Genomic DNA, 19259 nt, shown 5'->3' with positions numbered 1-19259 from the left:
GGGGGGGGGGGGGGGGGGGGGGGGGGGGAGGAATCTAACGTTCAGAACTACCAATAATAGGAAGATAACTTTTTTTTAAAGAATGAAGTTTCCCGTCGTAATGGATTCTTAAGCACATTCTCCCGTTTGCGGCGTGCTAGCTGTATGTCTTTTGGCATAATTGTTACACGTTTGGTATGGATAGCACACAGGTTGGTGTCTTCAAAAAGGTCAACCAGATAGGCCTCACTTGCCTCCTGCAAAGCACCAATAGCTGCAGTCTGGAAGCGCAGATCTGTTTTGAGGTCCTGAGCAATTTCTCGCACCAGACGCTGGAAGGGAAGTTTGCCAATCAGAAGTTCCGTGGACTTCTGATAACGTCTAATTTCAAGGAGTGCCACGGTGCCAGGCCTGTAACGATGAGGTTTCTTCACCCCTCCAGTAGAGGGTGCACTCTTGCGAGCGGCTTTTGTAGCCAGTTGCTTCCTCGGTGCTTTACCGCCGGTCGATTTGCGGGCAGTCTGCTTTGTACGAGCCCTGGTATAGAGACCTCCTTACTTACCCCACTTCTCCTTCAGCTGGAGCTCAGCAAGCTAGAGGCGGCGCTGGCGACAGAGAGCGACAGCGGCACCGCGGCGGCAGCGAACACAGTTGAAAGATGGCTGACACCGTGTCTATCCCTCAGCACACCTTTTTCTTTCATGAGGTCTCTTGACGCAAGTGCTGAGAAGGCAGGCTGGTCAGCTATCACAAACTCAGATCCAATATTTCCAGGCATTTAAATGGCAACAGTGGCAGGGTCTTTAGGATCACTTATCTAGCACTTTTGAGTAGCAAACCCCTTCTCAGTCAACTCTCCTGACTTGAGATCCTAGTCGTCTTCTCCACTACTTTCAGAACTTGCAGCCCCTCTATATTACTCCACAAGAACGCTTTGCCTTCTCTGGCAGTCTCCATAGATTACAAATCAGACTAAATGGTACTTAAATGATTAGAAAAACTGTCTTCCTCTTTCTTGAAACCTGTGAGAGCTCTGTCATTTGAAACCCAGTGATGGCTGTCCACAACTTACAAAGGAATAAATAGGGATAGGACATTGGCATTCTGATTCTGTCCTGGGGAAGTCATCATCCCTCACACCTATATCCAGAATGGGTTGAACAGAATGGGTTGAATGACTTCTTCTGAAACAGCAAAAAAAAAACCAAAAAAAAACAAAAAAAAAACTGATCCATCTTTTGTTAAGGGTCTTTCTTCTCTTTTTGACATATAAAGGATTTTGGGGGAAAGATTACAGATACCAGGAGGCTACTCAAAGTCATATTCAGGCTGAAATTGTCTATTTTTTTAATATCAAAGACTAATTATAGTAATTGATGCAATGCTGTGCTCTAAACTTACAATTTTCTTTTAGGAAACAGAATTATTGGCAAATACTCTAACCTCTCGTGGAGTGTTAGACTAAATTATCCTTAGAAATCATTGATAACAGTACATTGAGGGAGAAGGGACATTTGCTCATCTACCTATTAAGCCTCGGGACTTGGAATAATGTCCCCTACATCCTGTGAAGCAGGACAGAAGACTTGATATGCTTGACTTTTAAATTAAAGAGACTCTTTAAAAGGAGAGGGAGGGTGGGAGAGAGATGCAAGAGGGAGGAGATATGGGGATATATGTATATGTATAGCTGATTCACTTTGTTATAAAGCAGAAACTAACCATTGTAAAGCAATTATATTCCGTTAAAGATGTTAAAAAAAAATTTCAGAGGACTAAATAAATATTAAATATTAAATAAATATTAAACTTCTGGTTAAATGCAAAAAAAAAAAAAAAAGAGAGAATACGTAATGGAAAGCAGTTAGAGTTGAGAATAGGACATAAAGATGAGCTGTTGGCTCCTGGAAGCAACATCTAGAGACTGTCAGTACTCAGGATTTGTACATGCTTCTGTTTAGAGTTTGAGAGGCAAACATGGCCGGCAGAAATCTTTGGTGGAGCTGCTACCCGGAGCCAAAAGACAAGGTTTATTTATTGCTCTAATGTATTAAACATTAATTTTTAATATCTAAGAAATAATTATTCATTCAAAACATTTTTTAGGTTCCTATCTTGATTCAGGCTTTGTGGCAAGTGCCTAGAGATACGAAAAGGACTGAAATGTGTTTGAAGGTTAAGAACTTTGAAAGATAAATGTAGAAATGTAAAACATCATTGTAGTGAGATGTGTTTTGATGAGTTTTAAAAAACACCAGGAGACATTTGTCAGGCACATAAATGGGGATGGAGATGATCCCTCCACCCATGACTGGAGGGGTTAATTCCAAGCAAAGTAACTGACATTGGGAAAAGCCAGGGGGAGGGGGTGCAGTACACCTGTGTGCAATGAATTATAACAATGGCTGTTACATAATATTCACGTGGAAGTAGGGACAGTAAGTACTGAAAATGAAAAGATGGCAACTACCAGCATATAGAGGGTATTCTAAGACTTGTGACAGAGTTTTGAAATAAATCATTTGTGAATCAATTTTACAACTTGAACTTATATACATAGTCCATGGACTGTTTGCTTTGATACTTTCTTTAAGGCAACCCAGCTTTTCAATTGTATAAACTTATTTCAAAAATCTTGTATTAGTCCCATAAATAGAAAATTAGTACCTCTTGCTGTAAATTAGAAATGGAAAGTAAGGTCTCAAAACTTCTTAAAATATCATCATTAAAGGCTAATCACACACAATTATCTGCCAAGTAGAGTCTTAGGATTGATTGTAGGTGTCATTCATGGAATTAGCTTAGGATGGTAAGAGAAACCAATATTGAGAAGATAATGAAGTCAACGTTTCATGTGATGCTTTTGAAAGGCCAGTGTTTGGGCACTTAAAAAGAAGTTCAGCATCAAAGACAGGCCTAGAAGTTTAGCTCAGGGTCACAACAAGTTACAGGAGGAAGCTGGCGTTCCAAGAGTGGAGGACCATAAAGTTTTGTGAAGTTATAAATAGTCATTGGGCAGATTCATCTAAGTAATCAGTATTACCTAGACTAGAAAAGACTAAGAATATTGGTTTTTCTCTCTTGCTTTCCTTCTTTTTTTCCCCCTTGTGTTCCAGTTCAACATTAACCAAAATTATCATCCATCACCCAAGGCAGAATTGATAAGAAAGCTAAATTTTTTCTTTGGGTCATACCCTTCTAATGTCACACTTCTGCTTCATGGTGATAACTTTCTTTTCTCCCTTCCTTTCTTCCTTGGTGTCCCAATTTCCATGGCTGGATTCTGACTGACCTGGGACTGTCATCTGCCTTACCTGTATGTTGAAGTTGCCCTACATGTTCAGTTCCTACTCCCACAGATTCCTGTAGGAACTGCCTCATATCACGTTAGAAATAACGTTTGCCTGTATTACGTATCTTTAAGGCCTCACTCCCTCTAATAATAAGTTAATCCTAGATGGAATAAGTATTTGAGAGTCATGGTAATATGATCATATATTAGTGTAAAAGGCATATCTTACATAAGCAAAAGCAAGAATATTTTAATGATGACTTTCTGGAGGCAGTATTTTTACTCTTCTGATCCAACCTATCATTGACATTAAATGCCAGTGAATTTCAAAACAAATGTTTTGCAAGAGGTCATGTTCTGCTCTTTCAGTCTGTGGTGTCAGAGAATTTCAGCCCAATTTGATACTCATTTGAGTTGTAAGATTTTTCTCTTTGACTAAGAGAGTGGTTAGTGAGTATGCTGGATCTGCTTCTGATACAATCAACAATTTGGGACTTGCAACAAAACAATGACAATGGAAAGAACGCTTGCTAGATTGAGGAGGACAAATCAGGGGATGAATTTTCCAGGCTAAAGTCAAGATTGTCAAGTAATGTAGAAGCAGTATCCTCAAGCAGTCCAGAGGGCTTACGGCACGGTACAACATGTAACACGCAACAGTATCTAATAAAACAGACAACTCTTATGCTAATAGAAGAGCTTGAGGCTGGTGGGATTAGGCCAGATAAGAGTGCAATAGTATGTGAACGCGCCTATATACTGTGTCCCTTCTATATCCCGCACTATTTTAATTTTGCATTTGATTTGCCCTCATTTATAGGTTGCATTGTAAGTGTTCCAAAACTTTTCCTCTTTGGAATATCTTTACCTCACATTCTAAGATACTCTTTCCAAAGGCACAGGAAAAGTACCTTTTTTGCTATTTCCCCTGCAGCATTTAGCCCAGTGCTTTGCACATAGACTATACCCCATAAATTATGGTAGTTGGATGATTTAAGTAATTTTCTTTCTAAAGTACTAAAAAGTCTTACCCAACACACTAAGTAGAGCTATAGATGTGAGGGAATCAGTTTGACAATAGCCAAAGCCTGTAATAGACAGTGCATTTTAAAAAACGTGAGCTATTGAATTTAGAATAAATTGGGAGAAATAATTCACTTTTATGGTGGATTAAGACAGTTCTACTAATGAGACATACAAATGTTGATGATGTTCTTCTAAAGTGTGATTGGATAAAAGTAATAGAGTTGGCAATAAATCAGTTTTGAACAAGGAAAAATAACCATAAAAATTTAGTACAGCATAAATATATCTGTTACTGAAAAAGATTAGTTCTGAGATTATGATTAATATAGTCAAATATTTGATTTCAGGTTTGTTTTTTTATCTCTTGTTCTGAGATTAGCCAATGAATTTAATAAAATTTTTATAAACATGTTAAAAAATTTTTATATTTTTTATCCCAAGCAATGAAACTGCAACATGATACGAGATTAAAAATGCAGGGTCAGAGTTAAGAAAAATAATGAGAATCTCCAAAGACAAGAGACCCAGAGGCTTGTTTCCCCTCTATTATAAAGTACTGTGAGCTTTGAGGCAAACCATCTTTGGTCCGGGGGATTTTGGATCTATCTTCAGTAATAATGCAAAAAGATTTATTGACCTCCAAATTTATTCCAGGCAGTTTTGAGGCAGGTAGCCATTAACTTGAAATATTCTTAGCTTTAAAAGTTCCTTTCCATATCTAGATTTTTATTATTTTACTACCTATAACTGTGGTTTGTAATATTCTAACCTACTAAAGCTGTGTTTCAAAAGAAATGTGACACAGAATCACAATATATAAACCAGATCAAAGCAGTGAGTCAGGCATAAGGGCTTATTCTCCATCTGTCTGATAATCCCTTCCAAACTTCCTCCTATACTAGTCTCAAAGAACTCTATGGTATAGTCAACTACAATTTAATATGAATTTGATTGACCTAGACTACACTCATCAATATTAGTTTAACAGAGAGAAAAAGTAAATAAAGTAGATGTAATATGCAAATCCTTTGCTTCAAATCTACCAGTGTTTTCACTTTGACCAAATCTATTCTCATCTTCTTTTTCTGGCCTTCAAGGTAGTCCAGAATTTGGCCTTACTTTCCCTGGGTTAACTGAATTTACTACTAATCCCCAGCCCTATGTTGAAATACTTAGATCTGTTTCCTCTGCCTTGAAACGTAGGCACTGATTCCTGCTACAATACATCTGATCAGATGAATCCATTGTTTTATGAATACCATTTCCGTTCTCTTCCTAATTCTTTTTCAGGATCAAGTATCAGTCCCTTCTTGCCTGACTTCTTCCAACTCTACTGTATTTAAAGTTTTAATAAATTAAGTACTAAATCGTATATTGCTTTGTGTTACTTGCCATTATTTTATGTATAGCTCTTTTAACTCCTGGACTGTTCTCTTGATGGCCATGTATAATCAACTGAGAAAACCTCTTAATTTTTTTCTATCCTTTTAAAATAAATTTGCCTACATAATCAAAACCCTTTAGAACTACTAGAGTTTACATAACGCTTAAGGCTTGGTGGTGCCTCCATTTTTGAATAATGTTGCTTTTCAAGGGTTTTCCAACTGACCCCCAAATTGTGAAGATCATGACATGACTTAGAAGCGTCTGCTTCAGCACTGTTTGCATTATCTTTTGCCTTCAATGCTGTATTCTTTATTCTTTCTGGAATATGGACTAAGACATAGGAATCCCTATGTCTATAGGGATAATCCAGTTTTCTTCACACTTTGCACACATCGTGTACCACATTTTAGAGAAATGGGTCTCCAAATCATGTTTGATTGAAGATAGTGTTAACATCCAAGAGAATCAGACTTGATGCACGGGTCCTAAGAATGGAAATTTCTAGTTGATGCAAATGCTCTGAAATCAGAAAGAGAGAAGATGGGGACAAAGGTACCTACAAAGTTTGGAGAAGTTGGTTGAGACTTTAAGAACTGGAAGCTGGCAAGGGGCAGGCAAATGTCTAGGTCTCTAAACACTAGCAAGGTTTTAACCCCTAAAGAAGGGCTTGAATGAAAACCAGGAATGAGGGCAGGAATTTATATATTTGGAGTAGGAAAGGGAAACAGAGATGTAGAAGGACCTGTGGGTCTAGGGGCAAAAAGAAATCCAGGACTCAGACCCAGGACCTTCAAGGCTGAATTTATAGTGGAATAACTAATTTAAATCACCAAGAACAGTATCTTCTTTATATAGATCCTGCATTATAATCAGAGCTTCTCTGAGCATTAGTAAGCTCTTGATGATTGATGATATGTGTTTGCATTTTTAGAACCTTAAATTAAAACAGCCAATATTATTTTAAACTTTTATCATTTCTGTTATATTTATCTTTTAATAGGATATTTGTATTTTCATCTTAAACATAGAAAATAGCATAATTATTTATTCTCCCAAAGAGCACATTTTTTTCATTCTCTGTGTTTAGCAAATAATATGGATAATAATTTCAGCACATTTTTTATCCATGAAAGCCTATGTACTGAATGTAATAGAATAAAATCCTATAGGCAATGAAGTGAATTTATTTATTTTACATGCAAGGAACACTGATGCTAAAATAAGTCTAGAATAAGAGCTTCAGCAATAGATATGTCCCATTTAAATTTATTAAGAAAGAAATCTTCAGGTGGTGAGCAGACAATGACTCTGCAGCAAATTTAAGTAATAATATTTTAATCTCCCGGTGTCTGATTTATTTTGAAAAATGTGTGACTTATTACTGAAAACACATATTATGTAGGAAATAAGTGATTTTGTAAAGCAGCAGAACTTGGTTGTTTGGTTGTTTAATACTTGAATATATTTAAAATGCCTACATCATTTACAAGTCACCCTCAGATATAAAAATAATAAAATTATTATACACAATATAAAAAATATTTAGAATTGTTCTTGGGAGAGCGCATACCTATACATCATGGACAATCAGCAACTAAATGCCAAAGAAATTAATGTTAGATAGAAAATTCCTAAGTTGACCTACAAATACAAATTCAAGGGACAATTTTAAATTCCTAACCTGAGACATAAGGTAAAACATTCTAAATAAATGCCTTGAATGTTGTAATGGACACAGTGGTTCTACACCTCCAGGGATGATTTAAAATGCATTCACATCTTGCTGAGATATTATCTATCATATATAAGAAATTTAAGCCAAAATACCTTACTTACCAAAAAACACCTTTTATGACAAATGTGAAACCGATGTGAAAATTCAAGGTGTCAGGAAGATTTTGCTCAGTAATGAGATAGTTGGATACCAACTATTGAAATAAATTAAAAAGATAGGAAAAGAAACTGCCTTAGGGTTTGAAGTCTGATGTTATTCAGAAAAAAATATGTAAGTTGGGCAAAACTTTTGTTAATTGTAGTACTGAGCTGAGAGTCAACATTATTGACAACAAAAATTACCTTTCTTGTATATTGGTTTTGACATAGATATGGTACTCAGGTTGAAAGTTTAACATGATGAAACATAGTTTTTTATTTTATATAAGAAGCAATTGTAAACATAAAGCAAAATCTTGTACATTTACAAAAAGCGGTGATGGTTCTGTGCGTAATTCTGACCTTGTTTAGGACTATCAGAGAAAAATCTGTGGATTAAAAACAAGCAATGAACAAAGAAAGATTATAAACAATATAGAGAGATAGACCTTATGTTTTTATTCAATCTTCTTGATCAGATTATAGAAAGTGAATCTTTTTGTGAACTGTGTAGATGAAGAGTGTTGGCAAGGAACTGTGAAGACTTGATTATAGCTCTTGGGACCTTTATTTGTTCATTTGATAAATAAAGGTAACACATCATAAGATTGTCCTATCTAAAACGCGAGGCTGAAAAGAAAAGGCAGAAAAGAATTGACAGGGCTTGATCTGCTTCTTTTGTTGACTCTCTTACCCAATCATAAATTCCTTCGTAGAAACATATAAAGGCATTTGAAAACTGGTAAGAGCTAAAACTAAGATGTGATTATTGCTATTGATGTTAGATGGGCAATGAATGCAAAATGTGAGTGTCTTTAAACAACAGCGTTTAGGATCACTAAATGGCAGATGCTTGGGTTCCTTATTGTCCTCAGGAAACTAATACTGTTTGGATCTTGTTTCAACTCATATTTTCTGATGATTAATTATTAAAAGTTATGTTTGTTACTAATGCAAGATGTTAAAAATAGAAAAAACTGTGTTTAGGGAATATAGGAACTCTCTGTACTATCTTTTCCATTCTTTTGTGAATCTAAAACTTTTCTATAAAATAAAGTCTACCATAAAAAAGTGATGATAAAATGTATTTTTAATAGCAAAATATCTGAATAGATACCTCATCAAAGAAGATACACAGGTGACAAATAAGAATATGAAAAGATGATCATCATAATTTCACATCAGGGGATTGAAAAGTAAAACAACAATGAGATGCCACTACACACTTATTAAAATGAGTAAAATCCCAAACACTGACAATACAAATGCTGACAAGATGCAGAACAACAGACACTCTTATTTTTTACTAGTGGAATTCAAGATAGTACAGCCTCTTGGTATTTACCCAAAGGAGCTGACAACTTAGGTCTACACAAAAATCTGCAGACAAATGTTTATAGCAGCTTTATTCATAATTGCCAACATTTGGAAACATTCAATAGGTGAATGGACAAACTGTGACACCTTCATAGAGTGAAATATTCTTCAGCAATAAAAGAAATGAGCTATTAAGCCACAGAAAGATATGCAGGGACCTTAAATGCATACTGCTAAGTGAGTTTTTTTTTTTTTTTAATACTACATACTGTATGATTCTAACTATGTAGTATTCTACATAGTATTCCAGTATTCTGGAAAAAGCAAAGCTATAGAGACAGTAAAAAGATCAGCGGTTGCCAGGAGTTTATGGAGAGGGAGGGAGAAATGAAAAGCACAGGGGATTTTTAAAGTAGTGAAATTACTCTGTATGATACTATAATGGTGGATACATGTCATTATATATAAGTCAAAACCCATAGATTATACATAAATAGTTAGTCCCAATGTAAACTGTGGACTTTATTTAATAATAATGTATCAATATTATCTCATCAAATGTAACAAATATATCACTCTAATGCAAGGTATCAGTAAGAGGGGAAACTGAAACGGGGGTATTGGGGAACCCTGAACTGTCCGATTTTTCTATAACCCTAAACTTTCTCTAAAAAACAGTCTATTAACTTAAAAAAAGTGATGTTTATTATTAATAATTTTTCCCACTATCAGTTTCCTCTTCAAGTATCATTGAAGTCACAGTTGTACACTGAACCACTCATCTGAGAGCTATTATCAAGTCTTAAGTGGAAGCTTTGGCTGGATGTATTAAATATAACCTTAGGATATGAATGCTGCAAAAAATATTCTAAGTTATGAAGAAATATTTTTTTAATTAACAAAAGTTAAAGGAGTTTTATTTCTCCCTTTTACACATCTCTCAAAATTATCAATTTCAGGCAAAAACATAACAATGTAAATGTAGTTTTTTTTAGCATACTGGCTTTTGAATCATGCCTATCTTAGGTGAAGGTGAAGAGATCTTTGCTATATACCTAGAAATCATACAGTATGCACTATTTGTATTTTTATGGGTAACCGTGTTGATGAAAGCATTTGTCCTTCTATCTAATTATAATCTTGAGTCTACAAATAAGCCTAATTCCCTCTACACCTAATTACAAATTTCATACATTAGTATGAAACTGCTTTATATGTTTATAGATTATTTCAATATAAGCAGATTTTATATTTATAAGAATACATAAGAATGAAAACACCCAGCTAACAAATGCAATGTACACAAATATATCTATGAAATGACAATTTACTCTCTTGAAAATTTTCAAAAGCTTGAAAGTGGAGTATAGAGCATGAGGTTTTTAGGAATTTAGAATAATGACTATTTGTTGAAGCTTAAGGTTTTTCAGTATAGACTTCATAGAAAAAGCAGCTGTCCAGCAAGACCTGACATATGAACAATAATGATGCAAAATAAAGTTAAAAACAAAATAGTAGTATTAAAGCAGTAGTTAGTAGTTACCATTCATTGTTCACTTTCCAGCGTTTCAGCTAAACACTTTACATGCATTATCTTTCTGAATTGTCCCACAATGGTATGAAGCAGGTAATAGTCACCTTGTTCTACAGGTGAGGACATAGGCAAGATGTGAAGTTTCAGGCACAGACAAGAGATTATTTGCTCAAGACCCTAAAGTTAGTAAGTGAAGGCCCCAGAGCTGGTACCCTGGAGCATCCTAACTGCTGTGTTTTCAGAGGAGGGATGAGCCATTCACCCAGAGTGCATGGGAAGAACTTATAGGAATGAGCTTACAGTTTCAATAAAGTAGATGCAAAGGACTGAGTGTGCTCCTGTTTAAGAGTAGAGATAAGAATTGTTTTGAAGGAAGCAAGTCTAACTTACATGAGCATCAGAAGACAGTGTTAGCATCTGAAAGCTCTGACCCCTTCAACAATCCCCTTAGGCCTCTTCAGCCTGGTTAGCATGTGTGTTATATTTTCTTCTCTCTTCTTCAGCTCTTAGGAGTGTAGCAAATGAAAAGAGAGATAGACAGGATTTCTTAAAAGTCTTTCTAAACTCCTTCTCTTCCCTCATAGATTCCTTCTTTACCTCTGTCCTGAACTCTGTTCGGATCTACCTTCAAATGCACTGATGCTTGTTTCTTAGATGACATCATTTCTTCTGACCTTTTTTGAATGATCTAGGAAGCGCATCCATGCTCAAAGAATAAGAGTATTAGAGTCACACCTTAGTAGAATAAGTTAACATTTTTTGAATTTACCGGAACTTCTGAGGTTTTTATATGAATAATTTTATTTAATTCTCTTGCCTTTCATTATCCTTCATTGAATATTGGAAGTAAATAAGGTACAGAATGGTCTATTCTCTTGCTGAAGTCACACAGCCAGTAAGTAAAACTAGGATTCAAACCTGGGTAACTTAACTCAGTAATTCACATACTTAACAGATAAATGAAACTGCCCCATGCTAGCATTGTATTTTGTTTTCCTTTTTTTTTTTTTTTACCTCTTATATTCCACTTGTCTGCAAAAGCCTGCTCTATTATGCCTGCCAGTGCAGAATCAGTTAAACTAGTGTTCGCAAGTCTCCTAACTATGAATGTAGAAGAAAAATCTTAGGAGAGAACCTGCATTAGTTTTATCGATCTGCTTTTGCAGAATTGAAAACAAAAAGCCATCTTGAAGCACATCAATAGAATTATGGTTTCCCCTGTGAGAATTTACTGCATTGGTGTTCTGATTTGTTCTCTTCTAAAGAAGGAGCACAGAAAAAATTATTAGGTGCTAAAATAGGCTGGCCCTGATGAATTATTGACAGCTCCACATATCTTTCTAGTGTTTTGTTTTCCTCAAGTCATGCTAACATTACTCATCCTGCACTTTAACAAATTATAAAAGGTTTATTCAAATTTACTTTTTTTTTTTTCTTCAAAGATTGAGGCCCTAGGACATCAAAGGAGCATACAAATTACAAATCATTAAGTGAGGTTCTGGAATTAATATATATTTTAGGGTATAGCTTTTCTTTTATTTTTCTCCTCTACCTTAAATCTATCTCTGTTCATGGGAACACTGGCTATGACTATTATATATCCTAGTTATGCATTGACAACACTGAGTCTGTAATGGTGAAACATTACTGTTTTAAGAAAGACTTCCTGTGATTAAAATTACATATATTAATATGTATACTTAATATACACACGTGTAATGTGTGTGGATTAAACATATAATTCATATACATGTGATATGTGTATGCATAAATATACACACAGATTGACACACACACACATAAACAAGCATGTACATACACAGGCACGCAAGATTTCAGAACCTAATCTCATGCCTGCCACAAGTCAAATGTCTTTGCACAAATCTGTTTTAGCCACTTTTTTCTTGAGAAACGAGTCTTAGGAAAGGTAACAATTACAATTTCCACATGTTGTAATCAATCAGATCATCTCTAAAATGTACTGGTTTTAAAAAGATCTGAAGAAGAAATAGCCCCTGTATTAAAAGCAACAATAGCAACAACAAAAATGCTGTATCCTAAGTGTTGTGCTCTATTGTGGTCGACTCTATCCAGGACATCTTGCAGTTTGTTACACTGCTTTGAGGAAGAAAAGTTAGAAGGCTTGTTTGCAGGCAGCATGGTGCCTGTTAAATCGCTTGGCTTCAATGATTTCCTCCTCACATGCTCATCTACACAGCTTGTCCGGCACTCACTGCTTCTTTGGGGCATTGTTTTCCTAGTTAGATTCTGGAAGTCATCATTTCTATTGGGAACAAAATATTAGGCTGAGGGGCAATGCAACCACTGACTGAGGACCCCAGACATTCAACAAGAAAAGAGTGCCCCTGTTCCCATTTGATGATGCAGAATATACCAAAGAGAAGTGAAAGGAACACTGTTGCTTGATTAGAAAGTATTGAGAGGACATGAGGTTTGGGAAGTTTTGTAACAGAATTTCTTTAAAGTTTTGGCTTTCTATATGAAATATATTTAATCCTTGATGTCAAGTCGACGACTCCATTTTAAGCATTAGAATACAATTGGAAATCTTCCATTGTTTAACATTTTCTGTATTAAAAAGAGCCTTATTGACTACAGTCAGAGACTATTTTTGAGAAGAGGCTGTGAAACTACAAGTCCTTCTGAGTTGACCTTTTTGGTGAAGCAGTGATCTGATGCCACTGGCTGAGAGTAAAACGGTTATGCTTTGTGCTTTGAAAATGGGTTGTAAACGAAATGGGGTTGGTTTTATTAAATTACCTTTTCTTTTTTAACAAACACCATCTGTTTGGGCTTGGCAAGTCTCCCACAGGAAAAAGAGGAAAAAAAACAAACAAACAAAAACTAATGATATCCTGAAATACAAAAGAGAGTATAACTTTTTCCTTCATAATTGACCCTTGTAATTTACTGAGGTTAGGTTTCTGGTTCAGAAACACAGCTGGTAAATTCACAGTGCTAATTTAATTACTCGTGCAAATGTTTGCACAGGTTTTTAAAAATTATTTGAAAAGCCATTTTATGTCTATAATCTTACTTAATTTTCCCCACAGAGATGAAGAATAATGACTTTAACATTCTGTCCTCCCATTTTATAGATTAGGAAATAGAGGCAGAAATGTTGCAGCTTTTTAAAAGGTGATATGGTGAGCTAACGATAGAGCTAAGTCTCAAACGCACATTTTTGGGCTACCAATCCCATATTATGTCCACTCCACTCCAGTCTCTAGACAAGCAAACATGACATGAGCCTCACTGGACATCATAAAGATGAGACCTTGGGTAATCGGGAGTGCAGAGTTGGAGTAAGAAGCATCAACTGCTCCACAAGTGTGGGCCGTGCATCACTTTTTCCACTTCCCTCGGGGAAGGTAGGAAAGGTGAAGGGGTAATGGCTAAGCAGGCTGCCTCCAAATAGAAATTTGCTGAGGCTACTTGATGGAACTGGCCTAGCCATTTTGGAATGTTTGACCAGTAGCCTGGATAATGGGAGGCACGAGAGTCAGCAAATGTAAAAATCACAGCTGCTCAGGATTTTGATGAGATGACTTCTTTCAGCATCATCAATTATTGGGGATAATCAGACTTCAACTCTGGGAGAAATGAGGCTGAAACCAAATGAAAATAAGAGCAGACAAAACAACAGTTCAGATGAGAAGATCAGTCCATGGTACTATCATGATCTTGGTGACTGCTTGCTGAATGTATTATTATTTTTCTTTAACTTTGTGAGCAGCTTCGCCTAATTGTCAGTGGCTCTGCCTGAGGTGCTTAAACAACAGAGTTATTGATGAGCAGAGTTCAAAATTGCTGACATGGATGGTTTCTGTCTCTGGGTTTGAAAAACCTGATGGAGGCACAGTGAGGGCAGCCTCAGGCCAGGGATTCTTTACTTGTGTGGGACTACTGGAGCTCTCCTTTGCCTTGAGATAGGACTAGAGAATTCAAAGATCCACTGGCACCCAAGCTGACATTGTACTGATTCCTAATCTCTCTAAATTAAAAATGTGACAATATTTGAAATTAAATTCTCCTTTGCCTTTCTGAGTGCTACTCCTGGAAAATTTCAAACACGACAAAGATTGAAGTCCTGGGTGACCAGGTTATGGAGCATTCACAGGGAAGATGCATTTTGTCTGCGTCTTCTGGACATCCTCAGCTGGCTATGGTTCTAATTCTCTAGAGCATCCATAAAGTAATCTTTCTTTAAGTCCTTTGCTCCACTTTCTAAATTCTTTAATGAGCGACACAGAACTCGGTAATAGTGCTTGAAATAGCTCCGGAGGAAGTAAAATGGTTTATAGGAGTACAACCTCAACTTCAAGGACAAAAGTATATTAATTAATAGGAACGTATTTCAACGTTCACTTCCAAAGCTTGCCATTTCATTACTGCCTTGGCCAAAGTACAAAGTGATGATGGTCTTTATTATTTAACTCCAACGGAGCTGCCATAAAGTGTTTCTGATGTTCTTCTTAAGAAAAGAAGTAGATTATCCTGCAGTTTTTTTCACTCCACTCCTTTGAAAGATAAAGTGCTACCCTTCTTTTCTGCTGTTCATTCTCTGGTCCTTTTTCTCCATCCCCCTTCTCCCTCCTTATTTTTCTCCCTCAGTCTCTTCACCCTTCCCCACTCCAGTTTCTCTCCCTTAGACCTTTCTTTTCTTCTTTATATCTTTGTGATATCCACTATGCATCATTTAGGATCAAGTAAAGGAAATGCCATGTTTTTAAATAATTACAATATGAACTGGAAAATAGAGAGTCACAAAAGGAAAGCACATAGAATGCAATATGTTCAGAGAAGAGAGCAATTCCCTTTAGCTTGGTAATGGGGAAAGGAAAGATCAGTAAAATTTGATGGATAGAGGTTCTCTGAGTTGAGTCTTAAAGCATGGGTAGAATTTGGCCATGTGGTCATGTCAAGGCAAAGGAGCTGTATGAACAAAGGCACAGAGGTGGGAAAAGATTCAGTAGTTGTAGTAATTCAGTATGTTTAGCTGAATATTAAATAAATGGGAAGAATGGGATATGAGGATGTAAGTCAGAATTAGATAATGAATAATTTTAAATGCTACATTGAGTAATTCAAAATTTATTCATTAAGTAAGGGAAACAAATTTTCTTTTTTGAGAAGATCAGTTCTGTGGTACGTGAAGATTAATATGGTAGTGATGTGTAGGATGGTTTGAAAGTTGACTGTTGTAATAGCTCTTGTTAGATTAACACGATCCTCTTTTCTGTTTAATGGTTGTTGCATGTTGGGTCTCCTGGAAAGCACAGAGAGGTTTATTAGGGAGTGCTCTTGGGATCAACACCTGTGGAAGGAAAGGGAAGGGAGTACAGTTGAATAAAGAGAGAAGTTTCCCAAAACACCAAGGGGAGCGCTAAAGCTGTCATGGCTCTTTACAGTTAGGCCAGGCATAGAATATGCGCTGCCCTGGGAAGAGGCCATGGCCTCAGGCAAGGTGGCTGGGCAGTGTAGGTAATTCCTGAAAAAGCTTGAGAGCTGAGTGCTGTCTGAACAGTACTCCCCGTAGCTGAAGGAATAATTCCTTCAGTCCTGGTGGGAAACCTGGACGGCACATCACAGAATTTACTACAATTGACTCGTTTATCTCTTAATGTCTAAGGTTTGTCCCAATAGAATTTTGAATATTCTTTCCTCAGCACACTTATCACATTCAGTATTTATTACAGGCTTAGTTATTCATCTTTGCAACTGGAAGGTAATCTTTGTGTGGACAAGAATTGTGTTCTTTATATCTCTGTATTCACAGCATCCGGGATTATAGGAAATAGTTGTTCAAGAGATCATTTCTGAACGAAAGAATCAAAGAATTAACTGCTTTAATTCTTTACGATTCCTGGTCTGTTAAATTAAAAAGATAATTCTTTCACGATTTTTAATCTTTTTAGGGGAAGTCTTGGTTTAGTCAGGCTACTTTGAAATCTACACTGGTATCTATCATGCACTTCCTAATCGCTGAAACTGGTACTCATTTCTAAAGTTGTTAACCATTGCTGCCAATGGATATTCACTTTTGTTCTAAGATACTGCTACATATTAAAGCTAATCGAATGAATCAGCAAAGTGCAAGAAGGATCCCATGCTGGAAATTATTTGAAGACACAAATGAGGCAAGGAATGATTCCTGTACTCTTGAGTTTACAATATTCTTGATAACTCTTATAAAGTTTAAGTGACTCAGGAATAACCGCAAAGCCATGTACAATGAGTACTAAGTAATGCTGAATAATTGAGAAGGAAGCATAGAAGGAAACAATAATAAAAATGAAGATAGTTTTGGGAGAAAAGATATGGCATTTGAAAACAGAGCCTCAAAATTCTTTAACTCTTCTTGCAAAGAAAGATGGAGTCTGTGTCTCCTCCTCTTGAACCTGGACAGGTCTGTGACTACTTTGACCCAAGAAAGTATAGCTAAAGCAACCATTATGTGACTTCTGAGGCTAGGTCAGAAAAGTTTTTACAACTTCTACCTGGTTCTCTTGAAACAGTAGCTCTACAGAGGTTCTGTTTCAGGAAACTGTCAAAACTCAGCTCTCATGCTGTCAAAGAGTCCAAACCACATGGAGAGTCCATGTTTCAGTGCTCGAGTCAACAGTCCCAACTGAGGCACACTTATGAATGAAGGAGACATCTTGGAAGTTGTACCTCCAGACAGCTGTCACAGCCTCCCATCTTTTGACTCTTTCCAGCTGAGTCCCCAGAGGTTGTAAAGCAATAAGAGTTCATTCTGTTGTACTTTTCCGGATTTCTGACCTACTGATTTTGTAAGGTTAATTAGATGGCTATTGTGTTATGCCATTAACTTTGGGGTTACTTGTTAAACAGTAAAGATAAAGGTAACAAAAGGCTTTCTGAGGAATTGTATTTTTAAAAAAGTTGTCTATTCTCATTGTGTTCTCAAACACTGTTTAAGCTGCTTTACCACTTTTGGATACGCCACACATTTTTAAATTTCTATTGTTCAGAGGAGTAGGTGATTGCAATGGGTTGACTTGTTCAGCAAAACTTCCTCATATTAGCAGACAACAAAGGTGACAATTATTATAATTCATCATAAATGTAATGATATATTTTGAGAGTTTCCTTTGTGTCAGGTATTATGTAGGTACATTATGTAAATTTTAATCCCTATCTTATCCCTCCAAGGTAGGAACTATTATTATATTTTACACATGAATACAATGAGGTTTAAATACCACATAAGTAATTAGCCTGAGGACTCTCATTCTTCCCATTCAGAGAGAACTGGGAAGTGAATCTAGGCTGGGTTGACAAAATCCAAACAAAATCCAAAGTCTTAACTGCAATGAAATAGGGCTTTTATCCTTGAAATAAAGTAGAAAAATATACAAGAGGAAGATAGTGTGAAATGGCTTTTGCTAGTACTGCCCTGGTATGGGAAAATAATGATTGTGTCATAATATCTTAGTAACTTTTTATACACTGATGTGAAATATGGTGCAAAAAACTCTGGCTTGATTTCTTCACAATATTTAGAGTAAAAGGAGCATCTTGAATTACTATATGTGCTGCATGAATTCAAGAAGATGATCTGAAAAGAATTCAGCCAAGCAGTGGCCCTTGAAAATAAAGATTTCTCATAAAGTAAAATGAATTATTGTACTTGCCCATTGCACTAAAACTCTAATATGACAGTAACCAGAAAGCTGAGGGAAAAAATATCATTTCAAGTAGGCCCTGTTTTGTGGCTCTGGACCCATGGATTGATTTTATATGCAGGTTTAACACTCGGCAGCTGCCAAAAGGCATCAGTGCAGTAGCCCATTCAGAGAAAAACAAAATTTGAAAAGAGGACAGCCAGCAAGGACATGCTGTAAAAGGCAAAGGACAAATATGAAAAAGATCTCCTGGCCCATGCTCTCAATCTGGACATTTACAATATTTAAAAATAGAAGAGAAGACAGAGGAAAGGCTAATATCAAATTTAAACATGAAATAGAGATCAGCAGCTCGTTAAATCTTACGCATTTCCACGAGAACAGGAGCTGAAGAGAAGTAGCTGAAATTATACCATTTAAAGTGCAGATGATGTGATTCTAGGAACTAAATATATATGAGAAGTGATGAGATCCCACAATGATTTGAACAAAGCCCTGTTTTAGAGATGGCTTGAGTCTGTAGGAGGGAAGCAGTAGATTACTGAGATGATCACTCTGGATAATTTTAATGCCTTTGTCTTATGTTAAGATGTTATAAGGTTATGGTGTTTAGGTGTTCAAGAATTATGAAGTACCAGTATTGAGCGGATGCTGTGATCTTAACTTGGAATCTAACGGTGCTTTCACAGTGTGAATCATGAAATTCAGCATTCATGTATGAATTTATGTCTCCTAACTTCTCAAGGTAACTCTGTATATAGCTTCAGGAAAGGACTACCTTTCTTTTAACATGGAATCTGCCATGAGATAAATTTAGATTTAGATGCAAGACTTTGGAAGTAATAGAAAATTGAATACACAATTATTCACACTTCTATTTCTATAATTCAGAAGGAGTATCCCCATTTTTGTTGTTAGTTTTATTTAACAAGGCATCAGCAATAGCTTTAAGAAGAGCTAATTCAAAGCAACTGAAGCTCAAGATGATAGAGGACTTAGTGTGTAACTGAGCAGAGTGTTAGTTCACTGACCAGGGCCGTGTGCTGGAGCAGGGACCACTTTCTGTGACAGGTCTGATGTTCACAATATGGCATCCTGGTGCTATACTAAAGTGACATTAGGAAAGGGACTGTGGAGCTTCTGGTATGGCTTGGATCCCACCGTGCTCCACAGGTTTCAGTAA

At 36.3% G+C, this 19259-nt stretch overlaps 1 protein-coding gene across 1 annotated transcript; it reads right to left on the bottom strand.

Annotated features, from left to right (window-relative positions):
* Window positions 1–47: 47 nt before the first annotated feature.
* LOC112415969 (histone H3.3-like) lies at window positions 48–13884 on the bottom strand. Its single transcript, XM_024769185.1, has 3 exons — window positions 13705–13884; window positions 11004–11094; window positions 48–532 (listed from the first exon to the last, which is right to left on the bottom strand). Exons 1-3 carry the CDS (start codon window positions 13882–13884, stop codon window positions 48–50), a joined length of 756 nt encoding a protein of 251 aa, XP_024624953.1.
* Between the last annotated feature and the right edge of the window lie 5375 nt (window positions 13885–19259).

This window comes from Neophocaena asiaeorientalis, unplaced genomic scaffold (genome assembly GCF_003031525.2).
Source record: "Neophocaena asiaeorientalis asiaeorientalis breed wild unplaced genomic scaffold, Neophocaena_asiaeorientalis_V1.1 scaffold144, whole genome shotgun sequence".
NCBI lineage: Eukaryota > Metazoa > Chordata > Mammalia > Artiodactyla > Phocoenidae > Neophocaena > Neophocaena asiaeorientalis.
This window is presented reverse-complemented; position numbering and strand designations above follow the sequence as displayed.